Here is a 12,721-nt window from a genome sequence, read left to right as displayed (position 1 = left end):
CAGTAGACTTCGAGGACGAAGTCTAAGACAAGTAGGGGAGAGGGGAGAGTTATAACGCCTGGTTCCTGGTACACATTTAAATAATAATTTAGTCATTTTTATAAAGCAACTAGACGAGTTGGTATCCCCAAACTCGCCGAGTAGAGAATTGAATGGGACGCGGGTTTTAAGCAACCTACTCGACGAGTTGAGAGCCCTAACTCGACGAGTAGGGCTGCCAGAATGAAACACTAATTTCAGGGTTTTGCACCCTATTTAATCATCTTAATCCCTACTTGCTGGCCTCATTTCCAGCCTCCAAGTCCTAAACCCTAGATTCAAAAACCCTAATGCATTTGTGAGCTTGTGAGCCATTTGTGAGTGAAACTTTTTGTGTTTTGAAGCTTGTGAAGGAAGGAGAAGCTTGGGGATTCAAGAAGAAGATAGTAGATCCAGAGACTTCATTTTTTCATCATCATTTTCTGGTAAGCAAGTCTCAAACTTTCCTAGTAGCTTCTTAGATCTCCTTATCATCATTTTATGGTGGTTTTTGGTCCAAGAATCTTGATACTTGGGACATGGACGTCCCAAGTGAGTATACTATCAAATCTGGAATCATGGAGGGTTTTCATGGCATAAAGGTGCAAACTTTATGACGATTAAAGCCCCATGCAAGCCATAGGGTGTTATTTTGGCCTTTTTAGCTCCAAAACGCCATGCATGGAGTGAAAGTGTAACATCCCAAAAATACAGGCCAAAAATTTCTTTTTAATTAAGTTATTATAAAACCAACAGTATAAGAAAACATACATAATAACATATCATGTTAAAACCAGTACGTCAATAATCAAAGCATGTCATCATATAAAAAAACATATCAGAGTGTAATCCCAAAGATCTCGTGTGCAGAAACATAGTGTGATGCGCTGCGATCGAGCCGACTCCTTTCCGTTGAAAACGAAGTATCTGAAACAAAACTGAAAACCGTAAGCATGAAGCTTAGTGAGTTCCCCAGAGCATACCCCACACAATCCACATAACCATATAGTCCTCATTAGCTATAACAACTACATAAACCATATCAATCAGATAACTATATCAAACACATATCCATATCAATCACATAGCCATGCGTATAAACATATACGGATGTCGTGGGCTCCCCCCAAGGTCTTACTCCAGGGAGCCATGGGCTCCCCCCATGGTCTTACACCTAAGTGCCATGGGCTCCCCCATGGTCTTTAATAGGAAAGCCACGGGCTCCCCCACATGGTCTTACATCCATGTGCCATAGGCTCCCCCCATGGTCTTTACCTGAAAGCCATGGGCTCCCCCACATGGTCTTACATCCAAGTGCCATGGGCTCCCCCCATTGTCTTTCATGCAAATATCACATAAACAAATAACATAGCACATAGCATATAACCAACTAGCATACCACATATCGCTACAACTGGTGTACCACGTATCATAAAATAGGTCGTCCTTGGTGCCTTAGACCCATTGGTATGGTGAGGAGACTCACCTGGCACTGCTGAAGTCCCACGGATGAAACTCTAGCTGTTGGTTAACAGGCTCCTGAACTGTCAACATCAACAATACCCAATTAGTAATTGAGTTCCAAGCCCAACGTCCAAATCACACTTTAAAGGCCCAAAAGCCAAGTAATGGGCCAAATCCCAACATATGGCCCAATTTTCCAAATTGGGCCCAACCTTTATAAGGTCTCACCATAAGTCCCAACCATTTAGTCCTGTCTAACATTCAATATTCTAATGGCCCAATATCGCATAACCATAAAGGCCCAAACTATGGCCCAATTTTCCAAATTGGGCCCAACTGCTCATATGGGCCTTACCTCAAAGCCCATTAATTGTTCTAGTCCATTTGCTTGATCTTGGATGGCTCATTAATAACCTAATCATCAAGGCCCAATAGAAAGGCCCAACAATAAACCCAAGTGGAATTAGGGTTTTCACTTAAAACGATGATCAGGGTTAAGTTTTCCTACATAACCCATTAAGAACTTAATCCATTAAGTCCCACATGGCCATAGGCAAATTTGCAGCGATTATTAATTAATAATTTAAGCTCATTAAATAATTCTGATGCGGTCCCGATAAGTCCCAAATTAGGGTTTCATGGCATTAGGGTTTTCTAAACCCTATTTAGGGTTTCCAACCCATATTAGCCCAATAGGCGCAATATCTAGGTCCTTTGACCAATTAGGGTTCATTAGGCCCATTATGATTTCACTAAGCCTATTAGTCACATGCTTGGGCTTTTAGGTCCATTAAGCTTCATTGGGCCCATTAGGGTTTCTTTAGGCCCAATCAGTCCAAGCATCCAAAAATCAACTACAAGCTAACAAAAGCACACCGCCACTCAACACGGCGGTTGGTGGCGGCAGCCACCACCCTACGGTGGTGGTTTTTAGTTTTCGTTTCATTATTCCAGCTCCGGTTACAATATTACAATGAAAATGCCAATGCACCCACACACACACACACTAAAATACACCCACCCATGGTGGTACATGGTGACAGCCACCACCTCACGGTGGTGGTGACTATGATCTTTGGTCAATACAACACCAAGGTACTCTAAGTATCTATCCAAACGCACTCGAAAGCCCACAACCACCCAAGACGGTGGCTAACAGTGGCGGAGCGGTGGCAGCAAGCGACGAAGATAAGTTTCCTTCCAATTCCTGTCCAAGCAAACATCTATACAGCATTATACTTACAAGATAGGGTCATACACACATAAATCACGCACACAACCACCTCCGCATGGTGGCTGGTGGCGGCAGGAAGAGATGTCATGACGGCAGCCACCATGGTTGGCAACCATGGTGGTTTTTCTTGGGTATTGCCAGCCAAATACACACATGCCATGTCATAAATGGCCACAACAACATGAATACTCGAACACAGACTCCCACACCCTCAGCCTAGGCAGCGGGTGTCGCCAGAAAGAGAAACAGCGGTCCCACGATCACCGACGACGACAGGGGCATCTCCAAATTCTTATTCGTTGTAAACAACGAAATACAGAGAGAAGAAGAAGACGGGTTGCGGTTGACTTACCGGCATTTTCGGTGGCTCACGACCCGCACACGACGAACCGAGCTTACTTCCCGGTCTTAGCGGTTCTCCGGTTGCACACATGTCTCAGGCGGCAAGGTAGAGGCTGAAAGGCTCTCGTGACGGCTGGGACTTCGACTGGAGATGGCAGTTAGTCGAGGCTGCAGGCGGAAAAAGGGTGGTGATCGGTTCTTGATGCAGGCGGCTGAGGAGGATCCAAATGTGGTGGCGGCTTTAGAGAATTCGATCTAGGGTTCTTGTCAATGAAACAGTGGGATAAAGAGGTTACCGAGTATATACTATATCCCGTGTTCCTCTAAAATTTAATCCAAATGTTCAATTTCAGCCCCTCCTCACACTTTTATTTCCAAATTTAATCCAACATTTACCATCTGAACCTTGCTTCCATAATTCCTTTACAATTTAAGTCTAACACTTACCAAATATCCCCCCTGTCTTCTAAAATCTTTACAAAATAAATCTCGAATTTATACTTTAACCCCCGAATGATCCAACTTATGACATTTGGCTTCCTAAAACCAACACCTTGCTATATAATTATTAATTTTAGGGTTACGATTCATTCATTAATTAATTTATTTATTTGTTTAATAAATAGGGTGTTACAGAAAGGTGGAAGCTTTAAGTGTTCATGGAGTGTTTTGGGTCTAAATCTCTGTTTGTATGCGTTAGTTTGGTGTATGGATGGCTTGTGGACCAAGAGCTAGGTCTTAAAGGGTTAGGGTTTGAGCTAAACCCTTGAAGTAGAGGTATTAATGGGTAAAGTTGGAAACTTTAACCTTAAAAGGACGTTTTCAGTGTGCATGAGAAAAAAGAAGCTTAGATATGAAGAGTAGGGGCTTAATCCCTTAAGAAGGCCCAAACAGACTGATGAACTCATCAAGTCCATAGAGGAATTCGACGAGTTGAGTCGATTTGTCCCGATTTTGTACTAGGTAGAACTCAACTAGTCTGAAGAGGGAATCAATGAGTTGACTCGACTTATCACGACTATGAGTAGCAAGGGGAACTCGGCGAGTCAGGGGGATGACTCGATGAGTTGGATCGCGATTTCAGGATTTCTGACTTATAGAACTCGGCGAGTTGATGGGTCAACTTCGCGGGTTGAGTTAACCCAGAATGTTGACTCTGACTAGGGGTAAAGTAGTCATTTTACCTTAAGAAAGATTTTGGATATTGATCAAGTGGTGATGATGTTAGCTGGGGAGTCGCAGAAACAGCCGATAGAGACTTCCTTACGAGAGATTCAGCAGCCAGCTTTGTGAGTTGAGTTTTCCTCCAGTAGGAACGGGTCAAAGGCACCAATGTCGGTCCGTTTATGTATTTATGTTAGCGTATGACAGACTTAGGCCCAATGTTGGGGTTAGCCCAATGTAGATTATATGTTTTCAGACTTCGGTCCAACGTCGGGGCAAGCCCGAGGAATGTTTGTATGCTTGATGTCTTCGTGGTTCTTGCATGTGTGTGTTTATGTGTTCTCGATTTCGGTCCGATGTCGGGGCAAGCCCGAGGAATGTTTAGCTTATATGTTATCTTTATATGTTACGGGCGTCGCTCCAATGCCAGAGCCAGCCCGAGGAAGGTTTATATGTTTAGGTTATGTGTTTATCTTATATGATTGTTGATATGTTATATGTATACCAGACTTCGGTTCGATGTCGGGCGGGGACCAATGTAGTGGGCAAGGCCCAATGTATGTTATTATGTGATTATGTGTATGATATGTGGTAGTTTGGGGAGACTCACTAAGCTGATTGCTTACAGTTTTCAGTTTTGGTTTCAGGTACTTCCGATAGCAAGGAGAAGAGCTCGAGATGACTGCATGACACACACCACAACTTTTAGTCTGGGATGATTTACTCTGATATTTGGACATGTGATTTTGATACATTGACAGATGTTATGATATTTTTGAGATACACGTCTTATGATTTTTATATGATGAATCATACTTACGGCTTTTATTAATGATTTAAAATAAAATTTTTGGACCTGATTTTTGGGATATTTCAATCATCATCCATATTTTTTTCGTGTCAAAAGATCAAATGAAGAACAAATTGTTGTTTAAAGTTATACTTGAATGAGTAAATGTAACAATTGATTGGATTGGGAGAACATATTATTATCGATTCATTTGTATTTGGTAGATGTATGTTTTTAAGAAACTGATTGGATTGCAAAATTATTCTTACTTTATGAAAATCATTATATTTTATTGTTTTTGTATGGTTTTAATGTATTGATCAAGTCGTTAAATTGTTCATTCGGTTTAGAAAGATTGTTTTTTAAAATTATGACATAAAAGTGAGGAAAATTAAAAAATAAAAACACATTCACAAGGCCAGAGGCCATTTCGTATAAAGACTAAACAAATGAGCCAAAAAAAAATTCCTCAAAATTTAACTTACTTTCTTTTAGCATGTAATTTAAAAGGTTGAAATTTGTAAAGGTTTAAATTCACCCCCAATTACCGTTAGGGATGAAAATCGTTTCAGTTTATAGGTTATTCGGTTTTCTCAAATTGATTTCTTTTTTGTTTGGAAATTGTCAAAAAAGAAGCAATATAAACATACAATGCAGTCAACATTCAAAAATTATAAATCCTCCATACATATATCCTTCACAAAATCAAAAAGTGTTGTAAGCTTCAACATACATGAGTAGGATTGTAAGAGTCATTCAAATCTCAACAGAATATTTAACCTTTTGTATTCCTAAAATTTTGGTTACATATGAATTTCTCTGTGTTTAATAACCCTGATACCTAAAACTGTAGTTTTTTTGTGTTGGTAAATTCAACAAACATTGAAGAGGGTAAAACGAGATTAAAGCTTCTTAAAATATTTATTATGTGGTTCGGGCTCTTTAAGTTTCTCCATATTAGATTCAGTGGCGGAGCTTGAAGTTTTGATTGGGGGGGGGGGGGCACAGCCCCCCTGGCCCTATATAACCTCCGCCACTGCCTTTCTCTTACTCCCAGACTTTTGCTTCTTGCTCCTAAGCTTGGGGTTTGGAGTGCCTTGATAAGCTGTCACTCATTGGTTTTCATGCTTGTTTCTTCGGTTGGAGTTGTCGATGTTATTTCCTCCTCTGTTGGTGTTGTTTGCGTTGAGTTGTGCCATAGCATTGGTTACAACAATGGTCACAACTGCTTGGAAAGTAGCAGAGTCCATCTGTAGGGTTTGTGTCTCATGGGTGTGCTTTCTATTTCTGTGGGATGACATTTTCTGCTGCATGATGATAAGCAAGATCGTGAGTAACGACGGTCACTTCTGGTTGTACTCTATAAATTGCGTGTTTTGTTGTATGATTCACAATGTTTCAATCTACGTCCTGATGATATATTTTTGGTAGTAAGTAATTGTAGATTTGGCACGGATATTAAGTGTTACTCATAGAGTTCACATATTGTTTTGGTTTCGAGGTTCTTGAGTATCTAGCGGTTTCGATGGTTGGTTTGTGCACATAAGCGAAAGCCCATATTAAAACACATAGCATTTCTACTAGGAATAGCCATTTTAATACATGAAAATTTGTCTGAAAGGCATATAATACATAGGGAAAACATATGATCTGACAGCATTACGACATAAGGTCAATAGTACATATGTTAGTACGCGTTAGAAGAAACACAATATTAGTAGGAGATACGGTTGGTTCCACATACTGTGATACCTATATAGCAAGTAGTAGAGCAAGTCCCATCAGTAGTGATGACGATGACACTCAATCGTCAAGTTGACATATCAAAAGTTCAGCTAGTTCATTCGCCTCTTAGGTGATTACGTCAACCCTTTGCTCAGCTCGTACAACCCTTGAGATGATGGGGAAAGATTATGGTGTGTATCACTCTTCTGAACCGTGCGTGGATCTGATGGGGATTTCGATAGGTGGGGTTAACTGCGTGCCTCCTCAACATCCTTTCCTTCATCTAAATCCTGGTCAGATTCGCCATATTCGTAATCAGTTACCACATACTCTTCCGGTTCCACTTCGAGTCCCACCTCCTGACCCATGGCAGGGCCTCCTTCGGGGTTTTCTTCAGGCCCCTCCTCTGGTTCTTCCACTCGCCCATTATTTCCCTGGTTGGGGAAATAAGGATCTCCGGAGTGAAGAAATCTGGCCATGGCGTCTGCACGAAAATAATGAATGTTAATTCATACCTGGATTTACTCCTATGGTAATTTAATTATTTATGTTTGGTTTTATAAACTCCTCTCTGGGTATTCCTAAAAGGGTAGGTTTTTGTATCATTGTCCACCACAATCACTCCCGAGCATATGTTAATCATACTTTGGATGAATGTAGTTGAACAGGCTACATTCACCCCCAATACGATTACATAACTGTCCGGGCACAATTAAAATGTTCAAATCCTCCAAAAACTTTTATTAAGTATTATTATATTGTTATCCTATTATGCGCACATAAGTATGAAAAATTTATTTTGTTCAGAGTTATTTAGTCTCATTGTGTTTATAGTTTCATATCATGTATGGTTAGATATGCTAGTTCACTATAAACAATGCTCTAATACCAACCTATCACACCCTCGAACCGGACGGCGGAAACGTCCGAGGGCTCGTGTGACTATAAATTGAAATATCATCACAATGAATATACATGAAACATAACACGATCATCACCAAACATTACATAATACAACTGGTATTGTTCACATCAAGTACATTGTCTTAGATTACATATTCCAAAATGTTAATAATTGTACGATGCTTGACATTAGACAAAATAAATCCACACACTTGAAGATTCTTCTGCTTAACGGTTGCCTGAGAATACAAGTTATTTTGAAAACGGTCAATATATATAATGTTGGTGAGTTCATAAGCATGTTTGATTTAAAAAGCTTTGTATCGATAGTATAACCCAGAAAATCCAATATTTTCTGTAAAATTTGTTTACAACATGATGTAATGATCTAATATATGTGTGTACATGTGATTACAAAACATATTTAAATGAATGAATGATGATATTTCCCTGAAAATCCGATATTTCCCGATCTATAATAGTATTGTAATAATTGTATTATCGTATGAATTGTTTTGTATCGCCGCAATATATGAATTTGATTTCCCCTGAAAAGTATAGATGGTAATGGATCTCTAGGTAAGTCGTTATAACCATGCATGATAAATGACTAATTCGCATGTCTTGACATTATTCCAAACGCTGGTTTTGATCAAGATTTTGTCACCCTAGACTGACCGAGTCTAACTGTAGCGAACAACTCAGGTATGAGGGAGTCACCCCCTTATAGATCTCTACACAACCCCTCGCTCTCCCTCTTGGAGACTATGATTATAACTACAAGCTACGACCAAACACTCAATGGTGTCGACCGATAATTCTCACTAGAGCCCAATGACTTCCTTATAAATATGTTTAATGTTAAATGTAGTTTGATTTGATAACACTTGATGATTCTTGAATGTGAAAGACACAGCCCAACAAACATGAATAAGGACAACTGTGGCCTATTAAACACGTAAGTTATTCTAAGGCTTGATGGCATGCAAATGAGCACATTGAAGCCCATTAAGCATACAATGATTCTCTCCGGGCAAAAAGTAACATGCAAATGGGCCACTAAGGCCCATTAACATGTAATAATAAATTTAGGCCCATTGAGCATGTCATTGGGTCACTATGGCCCAATAGACATGAATTGATTATATTGGGCCCAATAAACATGCAAATGGATCATGAAGGCCCAATAAGCATGTATTACAAGTACCTGACCCAATATTGATATCATTGTTCTATTTTTGTATAATTAATGCGGTATAATGTTTTTATATGAAACATTTACTTATGATATTAAGATACTCAATGTTTGATTTATAATGATATTATTGGTTTATAAATTATACCATTTTTAAATCCTAAAAACTTATATTTTTGGTCCAGTGTTTTAATAATTGACACGTTTGACTAAAAATATTTATTTGAACATTTCAACCCTTAATTTGTAAGAAATTACATTTTCAGCCCTTTTTTTGTAAATTTTTTTCACTTTTGGCCCAAATCCCATGAATTTTACAACTTTTGCCCAAAATCCAAAAACTTTGCATTTTTAGTCCCAATTTAGAAATAAGTGTTATTTTCACCTCTATTTGGTTTATTTACATTTATGGCTCAAACTTTGATCAAATAAAATTTTAACCCCAAAACTTCTTATTTTTCGCAATTTTGGGCCCAAAACTGTGAGGCCCAAATATTAAGCCCATTAAGCTAAAATTTACATTTTTGGCCCTTTGGAAAGCATGTTTATCATAAAAACCCATTTTTATACAAGTATCACCTGTTTGATCCTTATAAAACCGAAAAATATCACCTTTTGCCCTTATCATTGTTTTCTTGACCAATATGGCCCTTAACAAGATTTTTGCTTTAAAATTTTTATATCTTAAACATGTGAGTATTTCTAACTTAATATTATGATGTATAAGATGTCTTAGTACATGGATTATTACTCATTATTGCTTAAAATGTCGAGATGAGTTTAGATCTAGCATATTTTTACAAGGTAAACCAAGAAATCACACATATCAAGCATATAACACATAAATCTACACATTTTACTTGTATTCTCCCCCAAAATCATGTAAAAACCGAAAACAAGGGGTATGAACTCACCTTGGGGTTTGTTGTTTCGGTTTTGAAGAATAATGGAAGAAGATTTTTGATCCTAGCAAGCCTTCTTGAGTAGATTTCGATCTTAAGAAGTTTCCAAGAGTGTGATCATGGAATAAAGCTATGTAAAAAGGAGTTCTTAATGTTAAAATGAAAGGATATGTTTGTGTTTGATAACACTTACCAAAGATTGAAAATACTTGATGAAGATCCTTGAAACACAAGCAAAATTTTGAGATTCTTGGAGGAAGGAGGATGATCTTTGAGAGTGTTTGGAGAGGATTTGAAAGTGTGTTTGTGTGTGTGTTAGCTCTCGGACGAGAGATAAAGAGAGAGGGAGAAAGAAGATGTGATGTTCACCTAGATGCATGAGATTGGAAGCTTACATAATGGTTACTTTGCATGGAAATCCATCATGCAAATGTGATGTGTCTCATACTCCTTGGTTCTCTTCCTTTTCTCTTTTTTTTTTTTGTTAAATGATGTTGGGCCGAGATTTTGGGCCAAGAAAATAGGAATGGGATAGTTTGAGCCCATTAAACTTTAGTTAGGATTTTTGGAACCTAATCATAAATTTTTTAGCCTATTGGGCTCTTGGAAGTACTTACGGCCTAAATGACATATAAGAATGGGTCTTATGGTCCATTAGGGTTAATTGGAATAGTTATGGCCCAACAAGGTCCATTAAGGGTAAACCAATTCATTTTAGGCCCATTATGGCCCAAAATGTTAAGTTTTATGAAAGTGAGTCCAATTAGAGCCCATTTAAGGGTCCTAAGTCCAAAATAGTCAAATCGGAAGCTTATTGATCCATTAGGCCCAATAAGGAAATCCTTGTCCATAATGGACTTAAACCGAAATTCTCAGGGTCTTAAATCCTTAAGTTGACTATTGAAATGTTTTGTATAAGTTTTGATCGTTACTGGTGATTCCAAACTATACTTGTTGTTATTGAATTAGCTTCATACATCTTATCATGTTAAGGTTACACTTGTTACCATAGATAATGTTTACAAGAGCATAGAATTTCCTAGCTAAAATTTGCTAGTTGTGACATTATTTCAGTTGATTTATTTGAAAACTCTATTTCAAGTGGTGACTGCTTGAAGTGAAGTCTCATGTGAATCTGTTGGAATTTCACAATCTGTAATACAATTTAAGAAGTTTTTTATGCACTTAAGAATCAAACAATTGACTTCATTTTCACTACTTATCCACACATAATCCGTACACAAATCTTTGGTTTAAAATCATTAAAGGTATAAATTTATAAAACATTATAAAACAGATCCAAGTTTTATCGAATAAAAAATTTCAAAGTTGACCCCTTAACTGCTTTTTAGGATTCGTGAATGTTTCGCTAAGTTTGCATAAAGAAGTAAGCATTAATAAATTAAATTTGATATCTTTATTGTCTTTATAATATAGTTATAATGATTAATTTGTGTTATGTGATTTGTAGATTTAAGTTGCTTTCCATACAGATGAAATCAGAACCAACCCCACAAGATGAAAAAGAGAGATTGAATGAGTTACTTCCATGAAACAATCTGGAGAGGTGTCCTTAAATTCTTATGTACCGCTCTTAAGAACATCAGAATCAATGGATGTGTTCCCTACAATGACCCTTTGATTTAATTCTCGTCATGGATGGGTGGTGATCATGGTGACAATCCAAGGGTAACCCATGAGGTAGCAGTGAATGTTTTCTTACTTGCAAGAATGATTATCATTATTAACACTTGATTTATGTAGGCTGAGCAATCCGTTTCAGCTATCCTACTTTACTTTCTTTTTGTGACCTCATTACTTTCATTATACTTTGAAATTTATAGTGGAATATAGCATTGCACTTACTTTTATTAGTTTCCTATTTTTAATCACATACATGGTTTACATTTTTATAAGTGATTGATTTGGGTTTGATTTCTTGGTCAACCATTTCAGTAAGTAATATAGTGTGCATGCATTATTGACTAATATGATGGTAAAAGGAAAATGACTTTCATGTGAACCAAGGGTAAGTGGTTCAATTCGTTGAAGAATAAAAAAAATAAAGAAATGGAGTATTTGTGATTTCATCATGTCAAAATGATAAAATTCGATTTTTTAATATACTTTTGAAGATAGATCCAACCCCAAAATCACTGTCCAAATGACAAAATCAAAAACTACTGTTTTGATGACTATAATGATAAACTATTTTTTGTTTTTTGTTTTTTTGTTTTGTTTTGTTTTTTTTTTTTGAAAAAAAAAATTGGACTATATTTGACTTTTTCTCTTTTTCTTTTCTTCCGAATGCTTAAAATATTTTACAGAGTTATATAATACAACATTTTAAAACAAAATGTTATGCACAGAAAAATTTGTTGTGTACTAATCAAATGTCTCATCCAAAAATTGCAATATTATAAGAAGAAAAACGACATATAAATAAATCATATTTATAATAGCTACACAATAATAACTTTCTTAAAATAGTGAAATCACTTCATCATATTTAAAAACTCATTTAAACATTTCTTTATTTTTTTCTCCAAATCCTTTTTTGTAAATCTTTCTAACATAACACTTTATTTTTATTTATGAAAATGATTTTTAAATATTCAACAAAAAATTCAAAAATTTTTTTGATGATGAAACGAACACTTCACAATTTATGAGAGTATACACATCTTTAGTTTTTTTAATATTTTTTAGGGAGAAATTGTCTATATCCTTATAAACTTTTCTAATTACGTTTATATCGTTGTAAAATTTCAAATTATATGTATATCCTTATAAAACATATAAACTGCCATATATACCCAAATACTTAATTTAATCATATTTAATATATTTATAAATGAAAACATTATTTTTAAATTAGATTATAACTAAATTACTCAAATATCTATTTGAAATCCCTCTCATAATTGATCTCTTTATCGAGGACATGATTATTTCCCTATTCATCACAGGATTATTTGTTACTT

The 12,721-nt window shown here is 36.6% G+C and overlaps 1 protein-coding gene across 4 annotated transcripts; it reads right to left on the bottom strand.

Annotated features, from left to right (window-relative positions):
• Positions 1-735: 735 nt before the first annotated feature.
• On the bottom strand, positions 736-3,319 carry LOC145094830 (uncharacterized). 4 transcript variants are annotated; one of them, XR_013703587.1, is made up of 4 exons: positions 3,069-3,319; positions 2,478-2,689; positions 1,505-1,562; positions 736-945 (listed from the first exon to the last, which is right to left on the bottom strand). XR_013703587.1 is itself a non-coding variant. In XM_079032850.1 (4 exons), exons 1-4 carry the CDS (start codon positions 3,147-3,149, stop codon positions 840-842), a joined length of 330 nt encoding a protein of 109 aa, XP_078888976.1. In that variant the 5' UTR covers positions 3,150-3,319; the 3' UTR covers positions 736-839. The 4 variants fall into 4 exon arrangements, 1 of the variants encoding a protein (XP_078888976.1); XR_013703588.1 differs by having other exon boundaries at positions 2,504-2,689; XM_079032850.1 differs by having other exon boundaries at positions 2,605-2,689.
• Positions 3,320-12,721: the final 9,402 nt, after the last annotated feature.

The sequence above is a fragment of the Lactuca serriola genome, chromosome 3 (assembly GCF_051521515.1).
Source record: "Lactuca serriola cultivar US96UC23 chromosome 3, Lser_US96UC23_V15, whole genome shotgun sequence".
Taxonomy (NCBI): domain Eukaryota; kingdom Viridiplantae; phylum Streptophyta; class Magnoliopsida; order Asterales; family Asteraceae; genus Lactuca; species Lactuca serriola.
The sequence above is the reverse complement of the archived record's forward strand: the minus strand, read 5'-3'. Positions and strand labels throughout refer to the sequence as shown.

Bases quoted from the DNA above. Each gene is read 5' to 3' on its own strand.
- LOC145094830 (XM_079032850.1), bottom strand. From the start codon at position 3,149: ATGTGTGCAACCGGAGAACCGCTAAGACCGGGAAGTAAGCTCGGTTCG. The intron at 2,690-3,068 runs GTAAGTCAACCG...TTGCTTGGACAG, and splicing joins GTGAGCCACCGAAAATGCCG to GAATTGGAAGGAAACTTATC. The intron at 1,563-2,604 runs GTGCGTTTGGAT...TGATGTTGACAG, and splicing joins GGGTGGTTGTGGGCTTTCGA to TTCAGGAGCCTGTTAACCAA.